Here is a 23,813-nt window from a genome sequence, read left to right as displayed (position 1 = left end):
CTATCGGGCATCTCAAACCACTCATATCAAGTGCTACCTAATTTATTAAAAAATAAATAAATATATATATTTAAAATAAAATGTACTTCAAAAATATAAAAATTAAAATTAAAATTAAAATCTTATGTTCTTTCTACCACTTTTGTATTTTTTTATTTTTTTAAATAAATTACATGACATCACATGGTAGTACCACGTTAAAAGAATCATCTAGGTAGTAAGTTTCAGATGACCAACTAGTATTATTCTATATTAGTATATTTATTTATGAATAATGTTATATATAATCTTTAGATGTGTAAATTATGTATATTCTCTTTGAAAATAATGAGATTTATTAAAAAAATTATATTTTTTAGATCACATATTTCTCCTAAATTTTTAAAAAAGAATGTACAAAATTTATACAGTATAACTGTATAAATAATTTTCCTTTATTTTATTTTCTTCGTAAGTGTTTCTTATGGAATCAATAGTTGAGCTTTCCTTTTAAAAAAATAATTTATATGTAATAAATATTCTCTCTCTTTAAAATCTACGCTAATAACGAATTATAAAAGATCAAAATCAAGAGCTAATTCAGGATTTATATGGATTAATATATTTCCTTTAACCCCTGCATTTCCAACTAATTGTTAAAACTACCCAAAACTCAACTCAAAACATAGTTTCGCCAAACCGCAAGGATCTCAAACAAATCCCGTCTTAAAAAAAAAAACAAAAAAAAAAAAACCGAGGCCTGAGAGAAGCCTTAGGGCAAAACTAACCTCTCATACTTTGACACAACGCGTGTGACCCTCTCCGTCAACCATGACCGACGATAGCTCGTTTTCTCCGGCCATCAACGCCTTATCACCGCAACCCAACATCGGAACCACCGTAAGCACTCTACTCATCCCCTCCAATTCCGCCGTGTTCTTTGTTGATTCAGTGCTCTCTCGTGTGTGATTAGTATCTCCCCGCCCAAAGTCAATCTGGACCTTGGTTTCATTTTCTCTTCACATGGCCCCCCACTTTTACACACTTTTGAATTGATAGGCAACTTGAGACTATTACACTGAGTTCTCTTTACTGCTAAATTTAGGTTTTGAATTTACTTCTCAAATATAGCCCAGGAGTTAGTTTAATTAGCTCACTCGAGTGAAATTCTACATACATACATGTGTATGTGTGCGCGCGCGCGCGCGCGCGCGCCTTATATGGAGTTTTTTGTTTTGTTTTGTTGGGGATGCTAATTATGACTGAGATGGTTTGGTCGTGTGCTGCAAAGATAGTTGTGAATGATCTTGGGTGTATAATGATGTTTACTTTTAGAATTACCAAGTAATCTCTGAAATCTTGTAGTTCTAAACAATGCTTTATGCAAACATACAGTCAATGTAGTGCTAGTTTACAATTGAGTGTATTCTTCTGTAATATCGGTATGTGAAAGAGAATGCAGTCAATGTAGTGCTACAAGATTTCTATGTTGAAATATATTCATATTAAACTAATTGCTGAGATGAGATGTGTTTGTGATTAAGTGCAGTGGTATTATCACTGTTTAGTAAGATGTCATCTGCAAATAAAAGTAGTATGGAAACACGTCTCGTTTCCTAGGATATTATTACAATGTGGAAGTTTTTTATATGGTAGTTAGCCGCATTCCCAGTGATGATAGGCCTGAGTAGAATCCTTGAAGCAACTTTTGCCATTAAAGAACCTTTTAATTTCTTAACTGATAGGAATTAGCTCAAACTCACTATTTTTTTAAGTATCAGAGCCTCGACGAGTTAGAGTTGAGGTTGGCTGGAACTGAATTGTCAGAGTTGGCAAATGTAGAAAAATAGTGAATAACGAGTTTCAGGTTGCACAATAAATAGCATTATGGATGGAAGAGATGAAAATGTTGCCATTTCTATCCCAGATATTGGATGATATGCCAATGATGGTGAGTGTCATGTTTGACTTGTCGGCCTGTAATGAACCCATCTTAGCCACATCATTCCTGGAGTTTTAATTGTATGTACATGATATTTTTTTAATATCTCTGTACTTCATCTAAATCAGTTATATGAATTGGAAATATATTGCCACTATTCTACACGTTGGATATGAATACAAAAGGTTTAAGAGAATTGAATTATGATAGAAATTTGAACAAGGTCAATCTGAAAGATTAACAATATACAGAACAAGATTGATGTTGTTTTCTCTGTTTTCTAGATGTTATCTTTTGAAGCAGCATTGAGTGATGGCTTGTTTCTTATACCAGATAGAAGATGGTTCTCAAAACAGCAAGCAACTGCTCGAGAATGATGTTGACCTTGAAAATGACCATGAAACTGAGCAGTTGTTTGAGACTGAAGACAATGATCATGAAGGTAATGATTTTGAGAATGAGTGCGAGCAATTGTTTGAGATTGAAGGCAACGACCTTGAAACTGACAGGGATGATACAGCCATAGTTGATGGTCAAAATGGCATATCTGAGAGAAAGGAGTATCCCCCACCAGTTGTGGGGATGGAGTTTGAATCATATGATGATGCTTACAATTTTTACAATTGCTATGCCAAAGAACTTGGGTTTGCTATCAGGGTGAAATCTTCTTGGACAAAACGCAACAGCAAAGAAAAGCGCGGTGCAGTGCTCTGTTGCAACTGTGAGGGTTTCAAAACAATAAAAGAAGCAAACAGTCGCAGGAAAGAAACTAGAACAGGTTGTCTAGCAATGATAAGGTTGAGGTTAGTGGAATCTAACAGGTGGAGAGTTGATGAAGTCAAGCTTGAGCACAATCATTCATTTGATCCCGAAAGAGCACAAAACTCCAAGTCACACAAGAAGATGGTGACTGGTGATAAAAGGAAGTTGGAGCCACCTGTTGATGTTGAAGTACGGACAATCAAGTTGTATCGAACACCTGTGGTAGATGCAATTGGTGATGGAAGCTCTAATTCCAACGAAGGAGAACCTAACAACCATGTTGATCGTTCCAAGCGCTTGAAGCTTAAAACAGGAGATGCACAAGTCATTTACGATTACTTCTGTCGGGTTCAGTTAACCGATCCAAATTTTTTCTATGTGATGGATATCAATGATGAAGGGAATTTGAGGAATGTATTTTGGATTAATTCTAGGGCTAGGGCTGCATATGGTTATTTTGGTGATGTGGTTGCATTTGACACAACATGCTTGTCAAACAATTATGATATTCCACTCTTTACATTCGTTGGTGTGAATCACCATGGGCAGTCTGTTCTGTTGGGCTGTGGTTTGCTTGCAGATGAGACATTAGAAACATATATTTGGTTTTTTAGGGCATGGCTGACGTGCATGTCTGGTCGACCTCCACAAACCATCTTAACAAACCAGTGCAGGACCATGCAAAGTGCAATTGCGGAGGTGTTCCCCAGGGCTCACCATCGATTTTGTTTGCCACATGTCATGCAGAGCATTCTTGACAATTTGGGAGAGTTGCTGGAATACGATGCATTTCAGAACGAATTTAGGAGGATAGTGTATGATTCTTTAAAAGTGGATGAATTTGAAATGGCTTGGGAAGACATGATCCAGCACTTCGGAATGAGAGAACATGAGTGGCTTCAACTTTTGTATGAAGATCGAGAGCGATGGGCACCAGTATATTCGAAAGACACATTCTTTGCTGGAATGTCCAACTTTGAAAAGGGTGAGTGCATGAGCCCTTTTTTTGAGGGTTATGTGTATCAACAAACTTCTTTGAAAGAGTTTTTTTACATGTACGAATTAGTTCTACAAAAGAAGCATCAGAAAGAAGCTCTTGATGATCTTGAGTCAAGAGATTCAAGCCCTATTTTGAAAACAAGCTCCTATTATGAGTTGCAGCTTTCTAAGATGTGTACAAAAGCAATATTCCAGAAGTTCCAAGATGAGGTAGTAATGATGTCTTCTTGTTTTGGAATAACACAAGTTCATGCAAATGGGCCAATTGTAACATACATGGTTAAAGAACGTGAGGGGGAGGAGATTCTGCGAGACGTCAAGAATTTAGAAGTTATATATGATAAAGCAGCAGCAGAAGTCCGTTGCATTTGCAGTTGCTTTAACTTCAAAGGCTATCTTTGCCGACATGCGTTATGCGTCCTTAACTATAATGGCATAGAGAAAATCCCGTTTCAGTATATTTTGTCTAGATGGAGGAAGGATTTTAAGCGTCTCTATGTACCAGATCTTGGCTCCAATAATGTTGATATCACAAACCCAGTACAGTGGTTTGATCATTTGTATAGACGAGCCATGCAGGTTGTTGAGGAGGGCATGATATCCCAAGATCATTATATGGTTGCTTGGCAAGCATTTAAAGAGTCCTTGAATAAGGTTCGGCTTGTAGCAGATAAGCATGTGTAAATTACAATAATTACCTCAATATTAATGTGCATAATTCTTTGTCTCAGCCGTTTTCTTTCATGTGGCATTTAGTCCTTGTGGTCATGCAGGCTGCATTGCTTGGTGTCTTTTGTATCTCCAATATTATAACTGGATCGAAATATTCTGAAAAATATCAATCAGCTTTGTCTTTTCAAAGAAGAAAAATGAAGGAATAAGGAGGAAAGAACAGCCAACCAGAAAGAAGGAAGAAAGTAGAGATTTGCTAATCTCCATCTTGCTGATCAAATTATGATATTCGTGCAAGAAATGTGTAATACGTGCTCTCGTCGTGACACCCCCTCATGGTATTTTACCGTATAATTCTAAAACATTATAACAAATTTACAAATAATAGATCTTACTTGGGTGTAGTTCTTGTTACAAACTGGATCAGTTGACAAATGAACAGTGTTTTATTATAAACCACAAAAGACGTGTGTTCTGTTCTATGTCGAGAATCCAATTCTAACATGAATTAGTTGAGTTATTATATTTATAAGTTGGTGTTAAAAATATACATTCCATATCGCTTATATAGTAAGTTTTGATTTATAAGAGATTTAATTTTTAAATTTCTATTGCAAATCAAATCACATCAAGTCAATAGTTAATTGAGTTCTGTTATATGCAGTCAATTTTGCATACTCATTGCGCACTCTACTAATGTGATTAATCAAAATAGTTATTTTATATTAAAAAAATGCTGCAATCAATTACATCAGTGGAGTACGTAAAAGAGTACATAAAAGTGACTGCATATAAAATATTTGCAGTTTTAGAGAATGTGTCATTTATTCTAATTTGCAAATAGAATTATTCGAATTGAAAAGTCTCCAAAAAAAATTTGTAAATAATATAATTTTAAGTAAATTTTTTTTGAGATTTAATACCAAATTGGAGGAAGATGATACGATGAATAATATTTTCCAATTCCTTAACTTATCGATACTATCTAATTTAGATGGATTTTTTATGTAGTTAAACTATTAAGTCACATTTCCCTTGTGTCGTTATCCACCTAAGGTGCTTGTTTTCAATAATAATAATAACACAATTAATTTATAAATTCTGTTTTAAATTAAATATAATTTTTCAAAACAGAATTACAATGATCATAACATTATTTTTTTAAAATACATTCGTTTCGAAAGCTATACTGCCATTTTTTAGACGGAGAAATCCACTTAAATTGGACTTTTATAGTTACTGTTTTAACCTTAATCGTCTCGTTTGATTACATAGTTTAGATGAGATAAGATGTTTTATTAAAAGTTGAATAAAATATTATTATAATATTATTTTTATTTTAAAATTTGAAACAGTTAAATTATTTATTATATTTTATATAAAAATTTAAAATAATTATAATAATTATATTAAAGAAGATAAAGATAAGATAGTTTAATTTTATTTAATCCAAGTAAATTCAATAATTTCCGTTAAGTTGAAACCATAAAAAAAGAAAAAGAAAAAAGGGCATGTCATTGGAAAATTGAAGTTGATACCAGCTAATGGCCACTCTCTTTATCGTGGACATCGAGAGGCACACAACCTCGTCCGAATCATACGATTCGAGTGCGTTCTCTCTCTATCTCTGATTGCTGGTAAAGTTCATAAATAAAACCCAATCTTCTGCCTTTTGATCGTCCTAGCACATTTTCTGCGTCCAATACAAGTCATTAAGTCTGCATTGTGATAGCTAATCTATCTGATTTTTGTTTTGGATCATTTTCATTCTCTGGGTTCGATTTGATTTTTCTTTTTTTGAAAAAATAAAAATAAAAAATTGTCAGTTTTGTATCGTTAACTCCCTTCTTTGTTTTCTTAACTTGTTGATCCGTTTTTGGTGGTTTTGAATGGATAGAGAGGGAAAACAAGTGTGATTCTGCGTTGGAGTGGCTAGAAGTTGCGGGGAGAAATGGGAAGGCTGTTTGTGATCTCTCTTGAAGGAAGCATCTATAGCTGCAAGCACTGCCGGACACACCTCGCTCTTTCTGATGACATTATTTCTAAGGTTTTGTTTCGATTCCCCATTTTTGTGTTGATCTTGAAGTTTCTGTCTTATTTGTTTGCTATCGCTGTTTTATACCTGAAGAATTGGAAGATACCCCCCGTAATTTTTTTGTGTGCGTTGCATGGCATATTTCTTATGTTTAGAGTTTAACCTTCTGATCCATTTTACTTCCTGACCTGGAAAATGGAGACAGGTCCCTTCAATTTTTAAGATGTTTGGTTTAAAAACTCCGTATTTTGTTTGCTTTGCCTTTGGCATCGCCATATTTAACTTCAAATTAATCACGAATTTTTTAGCTCTTCATTGGATAGCTTCTGGCCGTAAAGCTAAAGCCTTTATTATGCTGTTATATTTTGTTTCGCTTTAACTACTCTGTCTATCTGTATAAGAACATAACTATCAGCGTACAAGTCTTTTTTTTTTTCCTTATTAAAGGCTATATTATTGTCTTCAGATTACTCAGGGTGGCATCAGAGAGCCGGGCGTTTTTGCCCCAATTTAGATCTCGTTTTTATGTTTTAAGCAATCAGTTTAATCAACATATGAAGATGTGAAATGACCTTTAAGTGATACTACGCTTTGTGTCGTCTTTTCTTTGTCTTGGTGTGTTTAGTCTCCTCTTCCTTGTTAAATTTCAATGACCTACTGGATCTGAAATGATGAGGGCCATGCAGATGCTCTAACCCTTTGTTTTCCTGTATCCCAGACTTTTCACTGCAAGCATGGGAAGGCTTATCTCTTTGATAATGTGTAAGAGTCCATTGATTTTGGCATCTGTTACTATTTAGTATTGAGCACATAAGTGCAGGCAGTAGCAATTCTTTTTATGCGTACAATTCTACCATTATTGGATATAAGTGTCTCTACAGTGGCATGATATCAACCAAAATTATGCATGGTTGCGTGATTCATGCGAGACATGAGCTCGTTTCGTTTAACCATTCTCAATGTTGGAACCTGGTGCAAGAGCCTGCTTGAATGGGAATTTGTTATTGGCAGAGGATAAATCATTACCCCCATGTTATTTACTGAGTCATTCTATATTCCAAGATGCTGTTTCTCATTAAGCATTCCTCTTAGTGATAATGGAAATGTAACGTTGCGAAACCAGCATGCCATAAAATAGCCAAAAATTGGACTTCATTCCTACCCATGAGTTGAAAAGCCTGCCTGTGGAAAGAAGAGAGAACCTTTGCAATTGAGCTAGCCAGATTTTGTAACTACGCAAGAAAAATCCAAGCTACATCTGAGTTTATACTCTATAAGACTAACTATTGTTATAATTGTAGCCCATTAAAATCATTATATAACGCAGGAACTTCACCCTCCTCTTGAATGTGAGATCCCATTCACCACTTTCCTATACTCAAATCTAGGATATCACAAGCTTCCCAATGGTTGGCATGTTAACTTGTAGATGGCTAATCTCATCAACCATTGTATCCTAGGAATGCTCATACATAGATCATCTCATTTTGCAACTATTCATATGAATGCTTCGAGTAACATTTTGCTGTCCCAATGCATGACAGTGTGAATGTCACAGTTGGAGAGAGAGAAGAGCGCTTGATGATTACTGGAATGCACACTGTGGTTGACATTTTTTGTGTTGGATGTGGCTCGATTGTGGGATGGAAATATGTAAGATCTGCTTTTAAAATTCTTCGATTCAGTTTTTCGAAGGTTGCTCTTTAATTTTGAAACACACGTTCAGGAGGCTGCGCATGAGAAAAGCCAGAAATACAAGGAAGGAAAGTTTATCCTTGAGAGGTAGCCTATTAGTGTTTGTGGTGGTTGCAAGATAACGTTTGGAGTGACGTTGATATTATTATTATTATTGAGCAGGTTTAAGGTGTTGGGTCCTGATGGAAGCAACTACTTGTCAGGTCAGGAAGCCCTTGTTGGTGGAAGTGATGCTGATGAGGTCTGACTAGCCATTAATTAAACATGGAAAGTGATTGAATGTTTTAATTGTACATTCTCAGCACCCTCTGTTCTTGCTTGAGTTTATGATTGGTACTTCCACCGTCCTAGAACAATTTTGCAGATAGTATTAAAACACTGCCGTTTCTCTTACTAAAGTTATAATTCTAGCTTGTATTTGATTTTTCTTTAGCGTATTGATTGCTGGTGCTTCATTCAATATACTGTTCGCAAATGTATTGTGTCGATCCACAAGAAAATTGTTGGATCAAAACAAACACATGTTTGGAACTACTTGTGACTTGTAGGCCAAGGAAAACCCAGGCTTAGTTCATAGCAATGCCTGATCCCGGAGTCTCACTGATTTGACCTTGCCAATTTAACATGCATGATGGGCCAAAAGATGGATAAGAACTTTGATGAAAAGATGGTGGTTAGAGAATAAAAAGGCCCGATTTGGATACAAAAGTCACTCAATTCATCTTATATGATAAATAATTTAATTTTTTAAAATTTTAAGATAATAATAATATTATAATAATTTTTTATTCAACTTTCATCTCATCTCAACTCATTATTTAAATTTCTGCTAAATGGCATTACGGAAACCAGCCTTGTGAAAAACGAAAATTGAAAAAAAAAAAAAAAACCCAAAATATAACAAGCCACGTGCGAGAATGATAATTAAAAAATAAGAAAATACCTCTTTTTAATGTGTGGCCTTTCAAGATCAATTCAGGCCTAAAGAATTGGAAATATTATACTCAATACTTTGAATATAATATTCGTGTGATATCGTTAATATAAAAGGTAATCTAAGTTGGTTATTTTATGATTGCCGTGATATGCATATTTGATCTTTAATTTTTTTTATTAAATTGGATAGTCTAGTACGAAAAAAACTAAAAACAATATTAAATAGGTCCACATTGCCAGCATTTAATATTATACGTTTTATATGATATATCTAATTTTTTAAATTATATTATTTGATTCTGCCAGACAACTAAATAAAGGTAAATGATTCAGCTACAAAATGATTTTACAAAAGTATATTCATAAATTGACGTGTCTAAATATGATACATCAAATTATAAATTTATTTTTATTATAAAGTAGATATAATCAATAGTATAAAAAGACTTCAGTTTGTGAAATAGATAATATCTACAAATGTTAGTGCTTCAATTTGAGTCTACTCAACCTAATGTACGATGGGTTCGTCTTACTACTATCTCATTTTATAAATGAGTAATGCTAAATATAGTTTTAGGGTATGCAATTTCCATGCATTCATTTGAGAAAAATTAAGATCCATAATTAAAAAAATGATTTTTTTATGTAGATATCATATTTTCTCTTTTTTTTAATAGAATATACATGACTTATATATTCTAGAATTGCAAATATAATTTCTCTTTATAAATACAAATACGATAGTTTTTATCACTCTTGAGTTGTGTTTGGATAATAATATATTATCATGTATTATGTGAATAATAGTGAAAAAGTAACGATAAAATATTGAATAATAATTAATATTAGTAAAAAGTAAGTATAAAATAATAAATAATAGTGAGATATTTTCAAAAACTACCTAAACTAGGCCTTAGATTATCGTATTTAAAATAAAAAATAAGAAGTTGAAGAGTAAGCTTTTTAATTAGAGGTGCTACCCCGCCCCTTACGGGGTGGGGGCACCCCTTCCCCGCACCCCACCCCACATGGGGCGGGGTGCGGGGCGGATTGGGAATCCGCCCCGCCTCCTTCTACTTAAAAAAATATATTATATTTTATTTGATTTAAAAAATATTTCTAAGTGTAAAAGTAATTAAAAATACATTTTCATACTCAAATTAAAATTTTAAATTTTGTAAATATGACTAATTTAAAAACTATATAATTTTTAAATTTGCTAGTGCATATATTTGTGTAAATTGTAGTGTATTAATTTTTAAACTATGTAACTTTTAAATTTGTCAATGTATATTTTGTGAACAAGTATAACAAATTGTAATGTATATTTATATATACACAATTTGTAAAATATAAATATATATTTATATATATAAATGTAAGCGGGGTTGGGGTGGGATTGGGCCCTCCCCGCTAACCGCCCCCACTAGGGACCCTAGATGCGGGGTGGGATTCCGTAGCCCACCCCTACTTTTAATAGTGAAATAAAAGTAAAATACTATTCACAAGTTAATATAGAAGATAGAGAAATGATATTTACAATCGTAGAGTATATAAGTGTCCCATACTCGATTTTAAAAAAATGAATAAATATAAAATTTATATTAAAAAATATTTTTTTAATAATAAATATTATTTTTTTCAAAATGAGTGACCCCACATTACTGTTGCATGTAACATGTATGAGTCAAAAGTCCGGACGATCTCAAAATGTGGATTCCGCGACATTGAGTTCTGCTAGGATTACCGAAAAAGTAACTCGAAACAATTCACCGAATAGTTGATTTCATATTTTTATTTTTATGTATTTTTTTAATCATTATAAATATTTTTAAAAAATAAAAAATTTACAATATTATTAAAAAAATACTTACTTAATAACTAAATAAAAAATATAAAAAAAAAACATTCGAGACGAATCCCGAATTCGGAATCAAAGCATTTCTCCATTTGAAAATAAAAAAACCGAGTTTAGTTGGCGCGATGTGTTTCTCCCAAACCCTCAAAATTTCAGTTTCCTGTCCGCCCCCAAAACCGCCCAAGGTGAGCTCACTGACTCTCGTTCTCCTTTTCTCCCAGTCCTGTCTGATTCCCGAGAAAATATAGGGAAAACTGAAGATCTCCAAAACCGATTATTGCGTTTTTTTCGCAAATTTTATCTTCCTTTCTTTTGATCTCTTCACTCGACAATTTCGCTTTCTTAAAGTGTTCTATTTGTCCCGCTTTCTTTTAAAGTTTTCTTTATACTTTCTTGGCAGCCAAACAGAGTTCAAATAATATACTACGTTTGGTTGCTGACAAAATTGTCGTTATAAGGACAAGAAAAATGGGACCAAATTGTGAATAGAAGGAGTTTTCAGATCTAACTATTTTTTGGGTCCCAAGGAAAGTCTAATCTTGTCTTCAACTATGTTAATAGAATTCTATATTTTGCTTATTCGAGGATTATGCATTTCTTTAACAATATGGTAATTGAAAAAACAATGGTGCTCACTCGAACCATCCGGTTTTGTTTGGTTGGTCTAGTTGGGGCGATTTACGAAACAGATATCAATACAAGATTAGTAGTTGTAAATTAGTTTTGTCATATATTATGCTGGAGTTTTCAATAGAAATTAGTGTTTTTAGTACTCTTGAGGAATAGGAATCATGGCTAAGGATCATGAATGCTAATAGATGGGTGTTTTTGACCATGTTGCTTTTTTTTACTTTGTTTATTTACTCATTGTCTTTCCAAGCAAGGCGCTTGCATTTTTATGAGCCATGCTCCATAGTTGAAACGCCATTTATTGTGTTAGACTTTCAAAGATGAAATTATTTTCACTCATATGCTGTGATTGTATTATCTGTGGATTAAAATTTTATCTTATGCACGTAGCAGAGAATATAATCACATGTCTAGAGTGGTTGAATTATACGGAGGATTTAATTATTGCATGCAAACTTATATCTTTCTGCTTTTGATGACAGTTCTTTGAATTAGAAGTTCTTTTTGTTATTATTATTATTATTATTTTTTATAGAGGTATGAAGTTCAAGGCGTACCTCACAGAAAATGGTGTGAATCTCTTAGAGAAGAGGTTCCTACCAGCCCTAGACAAGATGGGGAAGATATGTCATCTCTACCTCACCAGAGACCACACAATGTTCCTTCACAACCTCCTCAACGGTGACGAAGTTCAATCCATTGCCCAGTTCCGTAAAGAAGCTCTCTTTGATGACTACCGCATCTCCAGCCAGAATGAGAATCGCATTGCCTTTACTGTAGACATTTCACTTCTCCACCGTGCCATTCGTAGTAGTGTCAGTATTTGTACTGAATTTGGAAGTGGGCCCACTCAGAACCGTCTCCAGATTAAACTGGTGAAAAAGCTACCTCCGAATTGTACTCAACCAATGCCTTTCCTGACCTTTGAAACCAAGGGTTATAAATCTGCAGTCATTCAAGATGTACCTATATCAAAACCCTTATCTAGAGATCAAGTTCTTGAACTTCAAACTGCCCTTGATATGGCTCAAGATTTGCCTCAGACGCTGGTTCAAGTTCAAGATTTGAATCAGTTGCAGAACTTTGTGGATCGGTTGAAGCATGTTGGTGATTTGCTAGACGTCTCTATTAGCAAATATGGGGATCTCTACGTGCAGATTTCCACAACATTAATCACGCTTGGTGCTGAGTTTCGGAAACTGTTGGTCATAGGAGAGCAATCGGATGAACCAGCTGAAGATAGAAATCTGAGTGCTCAGACTCGGTCAGTGAGAGCAATTTCAAGGGGAGATGCCCAATCTGTGCAAGTGAATGTGAAGCATTTTGCTAAGAGTCTCCATTGTCACTTGGCCAAGCCAGACTGTGCTTTCTATGGGATTGCTCCACAGGGGGCTTGCTTGACGGTGATATTTCAGTTCTTCATTGCTGGTTCCCGTCAGACTGATAAATCAATCAGTTTGCATTGTAGGCTTCCCGTACTCGACCCAGGTTCGAGTTGAAGGCAAATGAGATCACCGTCTATGGATAATAGGCTCTATAGCTTTGGCTATAATGGTCAGGTTTGATATATATCGACCGATTGCGATTCACAGTTGCAGGGGGCTCTGTAGTACACCATCACTTTGTGTCTGCCCTGCTTTTCTCTTTTGTCAATATTACTTATTTTTCATGCCGGTTTTTGTAAGTCCTGATTACGATTTACGCGACAGGAAAATGACGAGAAGATGTCAACGTGTGTCAAGATATAGATGTAAAAGTACTAAATTTTCAGTTTGCAGATTGCCAGATTTTTGCTATAACGTTGATTCCATAATTTCCATTCTACCTGTCCCGTTCCGGACATTCTAGTACTATTCATCTTATAAAGGATTCGGGTTGTCTCGAACATTGCATATTTTGGCATACAGAAATGCTGTGCATGTATCGTGCTTCTTTGACATAAAACAGGCTGAGCATTGATTCCGCTCCTGCCACCACCTTCCACCACCGATCCCTCTTCATGAAAGAGTGGCTTGCTCATACATCTTCCTCGCCATTATGTTCAGAAGAAAGAAAGTGGCAAGGGATTGCAGCGGTGGAGAGGCTGCGCCTAATTCTATTGGCCTCTCTGCGCCATTAGCAAAGAGGAAAAAATCTAACGAAATTATTGAGAGGCTGTTTGGATACATGCATACCCATATATACAAATCTAACCAAACATGGACAAAGCGTCAAAAGAATCATAACAACGTTGAAACGAAAGAGACATCTTGCACGTAATTCAGTTAATTCCAAGAATTATACAAGCGAGGCCTACAGTGACACCATAAAATCCTGAACTGTAAAAATCTCATGCATAGAGGGACAGGGAGATACGATTGTTAAAGACCTAAATACCATAAAAAAGCAAGGACATGGGACCCAAACCTAAAATTCCATTTTCACAATCGCATTAGAAACCTGAGTTGATGACTGTGATGATGATGATCCAGACTGAAACCAATCCTTGGTACAAACAAGGGCCTCTAGTGTCACAGGATGCAACGAACTCCTGTAGTTATCCATCTTTCTTACTTCAGTGTCAAAAACACAGTCGGGGGAAACAGTACATACTGGTATCGACAAAACATCAGAAGCCATTTTTGATAAGGTTGGGTACTTCAGTTTGTTTAATTTCCACCAATCTAAAATGTCAAATTCTTGTGCGCGAGGCAAAAGAGACTCTTCCAGGTACTGATCTAGTTCTGACTTCATGTGCTGGCTACTAGTGATCTCATTGATATATGTTTCAAAATCTGAAAGCCCGTCCACAGTAGAAACATGGCTTCCTTCTTGAGATCCTTCTTGCTGTGTCTCGGTTTTGGCGATACCCTCATTACCTTCTTCAAGTGCCGGTAGAGGATGTGCTTGCGCAATGTGCTCTAGAAAGAGTTCATGAACACTGTCCTTAACAGCCCTCATCCATGAGTCAGCATTCTCACCGTAGATCTTGGACAAGGTGAACTCCACCAGCTTCATTTTGAACCTTGGATCCAAAACTACAGCAATCGCTAAAACCAGGTAGCAATCTTTCCAATATTTATCAAATTTCTCTTGCAAAGGTTTGATCAAGTTGCTAACAAAGGGATCCTGGCTCGTGGCTGCATGTGTCAGCTCTATTTGAAGTTTAGAAACTTCAAGGAAAAATGTATTGGTAGCCGGGTAGCTTGGGCTAGTTAAGATGTTAGCTGCATCAAACAAATGCTTCAAGTATGTGCAGAGAGTTTCTATCTGTTTCCACTCATCCATTGATGGAGATATCTTGTAATCAGGATCAGCGGTATCCAAGCAATTGAAGACTTCCTTTAATTCACAGGCAGCTACTAGCATATGGTAAGTTGTGTTCCATTTAGTTTGGTCGTCAATTGAAAGGTCCTTTGAGCTAGGGACTTGAAGTTGTTGCTTCAACTCAATAAACTTCTCTTTATGTGATTCTGAAGTATTCACGTACTTAACACTCTCCCGAAGTTTTTGGATTGTCTCCTTCATTGCCCCCAGAGCATCCTGTGCAAGACGACTAAGGACACGAGCATAGCAATTTCCTATCAGTAACTGACCATTGAGCATGAGTGGATTCCTAACAGAAAGAAGGCCTCTTAAATTTCCCATTGAAGTTTCATTTGAGAAGGATTGATCCACTGCAAGGGCAAACAGCCGACCCTTCAAATGCCAATCAGATAGGCAGGCCACAACCGCATGATTGAAAGCATAGTCTGATTCAGGAGAAGGTACCATAACGACATTAAGGATCCGACGCTGTAGATTCCAATCACCATCAATGAAATACCCTGTTAGGAAAACATAGCCTAAAGTTTGATTTGAAGTCCATAAATCCAATGTAAGGCTGACATATCCAGGAATTCCACTTATAAGATTCCGTAGGCTTTGTTTCTCCTTTAGGTATGCAGCCACACAATCCTCCTGAACGGTGTTGAAGCTCAGATTATTAAACTGAGGTTGAAGAGTCCGAATAAAGTCATTGAAACCGGCATGTTCCACAATGTGAAGTGGATAGTCATGCAGAACGATCATCTTAGCAATCTCATTGCTGCAACGGTCTTGATCAAAAGAAATGCTTGCCAATCCATGAGTTGCTCGGTGACGTTTTTTTGGTGGATCAGTACCACTTCCAGTACCCCCAGTTCTGGAGCCTGGAGTATACGGAGATTGCTGATTTTTCTGGCGGAATACTGGACAGATCCCCAAGGCAATATGTCGTTTAAGGTGGCTAGTGCCTGCTAGCTTTGAACCAGTAATGTATGCAAAAGACTTTTTGCACAGCTTACAGCATGCCCTTGTGCATCCAGGTCCAACAGTTTCTATTGTGAAGTGTTCCCAGACAATAGACTTCTTTCTCCTACGCTTATTAGGTGGAGCTTCTAAACACAGTGGCTCATAGTTCTCAGTAGGCGTAATTGGGTAATCTATCTCCATGGAAGATGGAGTCCTAAAAAGTAAGAGCACAGCATTAGAAAGGGCATGAATAAGTGGATATTCAAGAATAATATATTTGGTGTAAAATATGCACTTCTATCATAGGTAAAAAGAGGATAATTATCATAATTTGGTATTCAACGGCCATATTTTACAAAGTACCCAACCGATTGCGCAACATTTCAAAACAAAAGGACAATGTGCATTCTGTGTACTGAAGATATACGGTACACACAATCAAAGGATTCATCCTCTGGCCTCCCGCATGAACATATCAAAATGAGTTATACCCTTGAACGTGAGAAAACATATAATTGAAATAAATTAATTTCTTTGTAAAGAAAAGGGATCAAACGATTAGCTGCAATCCTGCAGTAGATAACAAGTGGTAAGGCTTTGAAAGATGATCCCATGTACATCAACCGGATTCAATATTCAAACCAATCCCACTAATTTGCTATTGATTCCAATTATTACATCCTCTTAAACAATGATAACCACAAATCAAATTTGTCACACTAAAAATGAAGAAGCTATGACCTGAGTTCCATGTGGCCCACAGTTCCCACTTAAGGAACATAAGTGATGTTTCAATTACAAGTAGCTTTAGCCAATTGCCTATGGGCCAAATGGCACTACTCTTGGTCTTTGGGAGCCATGGGGGTACAATGCTGGGGTTTAATCCCCCTACTAGGGCTCTATTGTGCCCTCCAAATTGCCTAGCAAGAAAAAAAAATTACAACTCCCTCCAAATGATTTGAGGGACACTAAACTTGTCAATTTGCACCATAAACTACCAGATTTTGGCAATTTGCACCCTCGCACGACTGTTATTATTGTACTACGTGTCCCATTTTATCGATCTTAACAATCAAATCTTGATCGATGAGACAAATTTCCAAAATCTGGTGATTTATGGTGCAATTTGGCAGTTTTGGTAGTATATGATACAGAATGAAAAAGCAAAGGTAGCTTGGAGGAGCAAAATGTAATTTCCAGAAAGGGAAAAAAAACTGAAGGCTCCAACATAATTTTAGCATCTAGAAAGATGAATTAACACATTAATCCAAAATGAAAAATAAAAAAAGTTTGAAAGGTATAGAACACAAATATTTTCTCAAATAACTAGTTAAGGTGACATATGTACTCGTGTACAACAAGTTACATATAACATTTGACACCAATATATTTTTTTCTAAGACAATAATCCAAATTTAAAAGTAAGTTTTCTCAACAATTTATTTATAACTTTTCTCAATCTATAGCACTGCAAATATGTATAATGATGCCTGGATTAAGAAATAAAAAGCGACACAAATCTTCAGGAATAGATGACCAATATGTTAAGATGTCAAATACCAGTCCAAGTAGACAGAATAACCATGCATGAATGCATGTCAAGAAAAGATTACTCATAAATACTTATAAAAAAGAAAAGAAAAGAACAGATAGACATAAATATAGCATAATCAACATGTCCATATTAGTAGAATGGGTGATTGCTGATGTGAATGAGTCATTTACAATTAAAAAAAGGATAGATAATTCATTCTTGCAGTTTAAGCCCGACACAGATGTGGCCAGGGCAGAGAAACATCACAATGATTTTGGCTGTTGAGAGAAAGGTCTAATGAGCATACTAGTTAGGACACACTAGTTAGGATAGAATTATAAAACTTTAACGCATACATGGGCACGATAAAAACAATTTCAGCACTTTCCATGCAAGTTGATACTTGGTAGTTCCATTCTTCTTTTCATTATTCTTTTATAAGGGACGAAAATATTCAGAGCCTTCTGTCTGTAACACTATCTCACGCCATAACCACCTGAGCTACAGCTCAGGGGCAGATTGGTCATTAAATACACTTAAAAATAAAAAAGCCCCCTTTTTCATTGGCTTAACAGTAGAGGAGATTGATGCTTAGCAAAATATGCACTCATCCCGTTTTTTGGACACGACGAACATTTTGGGCCATCAAAAGGAGCCCATTGGACATAAATTTTAATTTACTCGAACCATGGAATCTCAAGACCCTTATGGAGAAACTTCTATCTTTAGACCCTGGAGAGTAATTTCAAGGACGTTTACAAACATCTTCCAATAGAAACGCTTGTTCTAAGCGTTCGCAACTCAGATCGGCCTCGAGCTTCAACCCAAACTTAAAACCTCTAAACCCTAAAAGGGCACAATCTTACCCTATGCAATCAGTCTAACCTATAAGTGCAATACACACATACATACACAGGGATATATCGGCTTAAAACTCCCCAACACAAGCTACAGAAACTGAACCAAGAGCGCAAAACATGGATTAGAAACAATAACTTGGAAAAACCCAGAAACCTAACTATCAAAACCACCACACGGCCAAAAACCAAATTGAAGAACCAAAAATAGCCACAATAATCACAGAAACACGAAGAGGAAACAAAAAAAACTCAACATAATCAACCAACAATGAAAGAAAAGACAAATTAAAGAAAAAAGATCAGGAATTCTTACAATGAAACGAGGACGCGTAAATTTACCCCTCGATGCAACTCCGAGTCTAGGGTTTTGAAATTTCGTTATTTTTTATCTTGTTTTGTTAAAATTTTCAAGATAAATAAATATTTAGAAAAATAAAAAATTTCAAATAATAGGGAGTAGAGGGAGGTAGAAGACGAAGTTGATGGGCTTGAGCTTTTTTTGAACGGCAGGAAGGTTCAGAGCTTTCAGAACAAAAAAAAAAAAAAAAAACCCTAATGGACCCTAAAGGGGCTAGGCCTTCTTTTATTTCTTTATTTTTCTTTGTATTGGGTGGGGGTTGTCGTGAATGGGAAGGACAATGGTAGGCGGTGAATGAAGTAAATCTCAACGAGGGATAAAAATAAAAAATAAAAAAGCTGGATTTTTGGATTTTGGACTTCTTCTAGTTCTAGGGGTCCATCTTTATATTATATATTTATAATAATAATAATAATAATTATTATTGTTGTTTGATGGACCACCGAACCCATATTATTATTATTATTTAGAGCCCACCCACCTTCAAGGTGGGGGTTTTGGACCGTTCGATTTCTTTTGTGGAGCCCACTTGATTCCATTTAACGGCGGTGCCGGGTTTCGTGGAATTTAGTCCCAAGGGGTAACTGTATCGCATTTTATCATCAAAAGTTGCACTTAATTAAATTAAAACAGTTTTAAAATAAATAAATTATACGGTACCAAGAAGTTCTCAAAATCTCTGAAACAAGTTTCATTATTTTTTCTATAAATATTTGTGTTAGTTGTCGAGCTTTAAGAGCATTCCCAATTGTTATCTAAATTCGATCTTATCTATTAATTAGCTAAGAAAAAGTTACTTTATCTATTTTAATTAACGGCTATTATAATACGTTATATATTAGTTTATCTATTTATTATCTATATTATTTAAATATAACTTTTATTTATATTAAAAAAATTATAATTATTTCTTCTGACTACCAAAAATTTATCTCGTATATTTCAATATTTGCAATGTTATGTCATATATTAAGGTGATTGCAATTGTAAAAAAAAAAAAAAAGTGATTGCATTGCGTCTATCCACCTTTACTAAAAATTAACTATAAAAAATTAAAATTCAAAATAAAATCAAAATAAGTATGTTATGAAAATATTTTTATATTTACTATGGGTTTGTTTGGACACTTGGAGTTCTTAGAATTATGTTAATAGTAATGAAATTGTTTGAATTAAGGTGTTTTATTGAGTTTTGAGAAATAAGAGAGAACAAGAATTAATAAAAATATTATAAAGTTAAAAAATTGTTTGGGTATAATTTTAATTTTAATATGACTTTTGTTTTAAAGTTTGTAAAATTTGTATTGATTTTTTTAAAATTGTAAAAGTTGAATTGATTTTTGTGTTTAGACAATTATTAGGTAATGATTATATAAAAAATTAAAAAATTAAAAAATATTTTGTTCTTGAGTAATGTTTGGAAATAAAATTATAATAAATTTTGAAAAATTTGAGAATTATGTGTCCAACCGTCCCCTTATAATTAAGGGAGTTGAGAATTAAGGGGGATTTTTTTCCCACTAAAAACAAAGCAATACATAGGCAAATGAAAAGAAATTTGTAAAAATAAAAAGGAAAGAGAGAATGAGAAAGAAATAAAGAATAAAAAAAGATTAGATTGATTAATAGTTGAAGCTAAATATAGAGATAAGGTTGGTTTGACTCAAATGCAAATTATCTTTCTTTTTTCATAATCTTATGGAACTCAGTTTTTACATTTTATTACCTACTTTGCACATGCAGCTAATTTAATTCAGCTCTTCTTTTTTGTTGGTGCAACAAAACATTAATGGACCAGAATATGCTCTTTCTTGGAGAGAAAAACATGATGTAGAAGAAAATTAAGGCCTCATTTGTTTTTATAATTATTTTCATCTCGTCTAATTTAATTATTATAATTTTTTAAAATTTTTATATAAAATAAAATAAACAATTTAATATTTTTAAATTTTTAAACAAAAATAATATTAAAAATATATATTCTAACAATATTTTATTTAATTTTTAATTTTTATTTTAATTCATATTATCTTATCTGCAAAAATAAACTATACATAATTGTCTGATAAACGAAAAGAAGATACATATAGATAAACACACGCATCCATCCTCGTTTGATTCAGAATTTCCTAATGCGTCTACCGACTTCCAATAAATTTTGGGAGTGGAAAAAAGAAAATGAAACAAAGAATAAATATATTCGCGAAGTGTAAGCATAAATGAAGTCACGAGAGAGAATAGTAGTTAAACTGGGTCTGGAATTATCGAAGTTATCACATGAATTAGCATGGAATCATAAGAATATCACCTCTTACATATATACGTTTTGTGTAAAGTACTACCTGACAATTCATTGAATTGTATTCACTTGTGCAAGATGTAAGCGAATGAACTCGTTTTTTGAAACAAAACATTGATTGCAACAGAAGAAATGCACAGTGGGTGTGGAATTTGAAGAGAATAAATGAGAACTTATCCAAAGAGAGAAAGAAAAAAGGAGGAGGAGGAAGATACAAACCATATTTATATACAAGAACGTCTGTCTTGATAAGTAGCTTATAACTCTAAAGAGAAATAGTATTAGGGTAAAACCAGATGCAAAGCAATTAAGTCCAGGCTTGCCATGTTCTCCCACAGCTTTCTTGAACTTGTACGTACGTACGCTCCATCTAGATGCTGGACGGGAGAGTCAAGGAGATGAAGTTCAAGAAAGCCGTGGAAAAGCATGAAAGGACTTGTGACACCTAGCCTTCATGATGACCTTCACCTATCTTTAACATTTAGTTAGATGGAGAACAAAAGGCTTGGATGGATGAATACCCACAAACAGAGAGAGAGAGAGAGAGAGAGAGAGAGAGAGAGATTGTCTTTGAGGATCCCTAGCATATAGGAGATGTGGAAGACTAGTGGGCTGCAGAGTTCATTCACGAAGGCGTACCATATGAACAGAAACTACCATGGTTGGTGCATGCCACCATTTGTTTGTGAGTGCCCCACCTCTCAGTAGATTGTATGCGCATGCGACATGGGTTGAGAGGAAAACCAACAAAAAAAGTAAAGCATTTTATGTAATGTACAAACCAAAGAAAAAACGAAGGACAAAGCCATTAAGTACTGTAGAAAACTATAAAAATAACTTATCCCATCACATGCAAGCACGTGCTCATTATCAATCATTTTTTTTGATGGGCTGGATATTATTATTCCACGACCTTGTATGGTCCCCAACACCAGTGTTTGCAATTACATTAGATTTGGAACTAAAATAAAGCATCCCCCCCTCCCCCTAGAAACTATGCCCATAGCACAACAGATCATGCCTTGACCAAGCACTTAGCTAGGATTGATAATTGTATTTATTGTGTATCAAAAATTATAATTCTGGCTATGGAATCCATTTGTTAATTAATGCATAAAACATTCCTTTAGAAACTATGCCCATAATAACAACTAAGATTGTCATACACAGTTAACAATCATTATTTGAAAAATAAGTACTATAGTTATAAAAAGATTACATAAAAATAATCTTACAAACTAACGTGACTTCATATGATCCGTCATATCTATTTTATAATAAAAATAATTTTACAATTTGACAAATCACATTAAACTACGTCAGTTTGAAATTATTTTTATATAATCACTTTATGATTAGAGTATTTTTCTATTTAAAATTCTATTTTTTTGGGAATTAAGATATGTTATACTTTTATTACACTAGTTGGAGCAATTTATAATAGAGAAATGATAGTTACAGTAGTGAGTGTATAAGCGCCGCACAATCACTTTGAAAAAAATAAATAAATACAAGACTCACATAAAAAGAAAATTAATTTTTTAATAATAGATCTCACTATTTTTTAAAATAACTATATAATACTTGTGTATTCTACGACTATATATAATATTATCCTATAGAATATTTAGATGCTTCTAAATTAACCATTTGAAATGAAATAGCTTGGAATTGGCAAAAAATGAAGCCGAGTTATGCAAATGAGGATAAGGATAATTTAACGGCCTCGGATTTGAGAGTCGATAATGGTACAAAGTTCTTTAGATTGTACTCGGAAAAAGTAAAGTAATGATGGCTGCTTGTTATTCACGAGGTCGATTTTAAACGAGTCACGGGCGGTTGGATTCGTGGCATGGGTACTCCGAGTCTGCGGTTGCCAGAAGAATGCTGCATCCTACAGGGAAATTCTGCGCCTTTCTTACTTTCTTCTTCTTATTTTTTAACAAATATTTAATTTGACGTGGATAAAATCTAATACGTAAGGTTAAGATAGAAATATGAATAATAAAATTTAATTATTTCATCGGTTTAAATTTGTTGAAATAAATTAATTTTTCATAATATCAAAAATTAAGTCTTAAATTTAAATTCTGACTCCACACTTTTATCATGTATTATTAAATATTAACCAACCAAACGTACAATAAAAAATAAAAATGCAGATCAATCCCATGAATGCAATACCAATATCATTTAGATACCACTAATAATAATAATATACATAACACTGTGTGCCATAACACTATTCATTATGCACAAAGTATGTCGCGAAGGAAACATCTTAACAAATAGTCCCAATTACCATGGGGCATACGAGAGCACTAGAGGGCTCGACAAGTGAGAGTCCCTAGCATGCATGATTGCTATTGGGCCTATTCATTAGAAGGAAGTTTGACTCTTACGCGAGAGAATATGTTAAAATGTAAATATAAATAATAAAATTTATCTATTTCAATCAATTTAAAATTTTAAAATAATTAATAATTTTACACGTAAATAGTTGAGAAAAAACCTAACATAACCAATAATGTCGAGGCTTAAAAACTCAATGCAAGGTGTGAAATATGGGTCGGATCCAAGACCCAAATATAATAAATTAATAAAAATAGTCTGTTTATAAAATAAATATGAAGTAAATTTATAAATTAACGAATTTGATTTGAAATTTATCTATGTGCCTAATAGGGCTGTACACTGATGGGTTCGGTGTCGGTTTCGGTGCAAAATCGAGACACCATCGACGTCTGCTATGGGTCAGTTGAACCGGCTGAAACCGATGGTTTGGGGATAAAAAACCGATCATATCGGTCTCGACGTGCGTCGGCGCGGTCTTCGGTCCACCGTCGGCGTCTTCTGTGAAGGAGGAGGAACTGAGGAAGAGTGAAGAACTGTCTCGCTGTCGCTGCCATGGAAGAAGAAGAGAGTTGCAGAGGGTAGAGAGAAAGAAGATGACGCGGGGAAGAAGAAGAGGGGCCTGGGGGGTTATTAATTCATCTTAAAACGG

At 34.5% G+C, this 23,813-nt stretch overlaps 4 protein-coding genes across 8 annotated transcripts; 3 read left to right on the top strand and 1 right to left on the bottom strand.

Annotated features, from left to right (window-relative positions):
• Positions 1 to 729: 729 nt before the first annotated feature.
• Positions 730 to 4,412, top strand: LOC108980368 (protein FAR1-RELATED SEQUENCE 8-like). 2 transcript variants are annotated; one of them, XM_018951268.2, is made up of 2 exons: positions 730 to 879; positions 2,255 to 4,412. In XM_018951268.2, the coding sequence occupies exons 1-2, from the start codon at positions 811 to 813 to the stop codon at positions 4,364 to 4,366; spliced, it is 2,181 nt and encodes a 726-aa protein (XP_018806813.2). In that variant the 5' UTR covers positions 730 to 810; the 3' UTR covers positions 4,367 to 4,412. The 2 variants fall into 2 exon arrangements, with proteins under 2 accessions (XP_018806813.2, XP_018806814.2); XM_018951269.2 differs by having other exon boundaries at positions 804 to 879; positions 2,206 to 4,412.
• A 1,468-nt stretch (positions 4,413 to 5,880) lies between these two features.
• LOC108980366 (protein yippee-like) lies at positions 5,881 to 8,482 on the top strand. 4 transcript variants are annotated; one of them, XM_018951264.2, is made up of 6 exons: positions 5,881 to 5,991; positions 6,252 to 6,401; positions 7,108 to 7,151; positions 7,934 to 8,042; positions 8,116 to 8,171; positions 8,247 to 8,482. In XM_018951264.2, exons 2-6 carry the CDS (start codon positions 6,306 to 6,308, stop codon positions 8,329 to 8,331), a joined length of 390 nt encoding a protein of 129 aa, XP_018806809.1. In that variant the 5' UTR covers positions 5,881 to 5,991; positions 6,252 to 6,305; the 3' UTR covers positions 8,332 to 8,482. The 4 variants fall into 4 exon arrangements, with proteins under 4 accessions (XP_018806809.1, XP_018806812.1, XP_018806810.1 ...); XM_018951267.2 differs by having other exon boundaries at positions 5,919 to 5,962; XM_018951265.2 differs by lacking the exon at positions 5,881 to 5,991 and adding an exon at positions 6,015 to 6,070.
• A 2,488-nt stretch (positions 8,483 to 10,970) lies between these two features.
• LOC109013929 lies at positions 10,971 to 13,285 on the top strand. Its single transcript, XM_018996203.2, has 2 exons — positions 10,971 to 11,063; positions 12,044 to 13,285. The coding sequence occupies exon 2, from the start codon at positions 12,048 to 12,050 to the stop codon at positions 13,005 to 13,007; it is 960 nt and encodes a 319-aa protein (XP_018851748.1). The 5' UTR covers positions 10,971 to 11,063; positions 12,044 to 12,047; the 3' UTR covers positions 13,008 to 13,285.
• A 422-nt stretch (positions 13,286 to 13,707) lies between these two features.
• On the bottom strand, positions 13,708 to 18,781 carry LOC109013921 (zinc finger BED domain-containing protein DAYSLEEPER-like). The gene is made up of 2 exons (XM_018996189.2): positions 18,467 to 18,781; positions 13,708 to 15,973 (listed from the first exon to the last, which is right to left on the bottom strand). Exon 2 carries the CDS (start codon positions 15,958 to 15,960, stop codon positions 13,915 to 13,917), a length of 2,046 nt encoding a protein of 681 aa, XP_018851734.1. The 5' UTR covers positions 15,961 to 15,973; positions 18,467 to 18,781; the 3' UTR covers positions 13,708 to 13,914.
• Positions 18,782 to 23,813: the final 5,032 nt, after the last annotated feature.

This window comes from Juglans regia, chromosome 7, assembly GCF_001411555.2.
Source record: "Juglans regia cultivar Chandler chromosome 7, Walnut 2.0, whole genome shotgun sequence".
NCBI lineage: Eukaryota > Viridiplantae > Streptophyta > Magnoliopsida > Fagales > Juglandaceae > Juglans > Juglans regia.
Note: the sequence above shows the minus strand (reverse complement) of the source record. Positions and strands in the feature narration are given on the sequence as shown.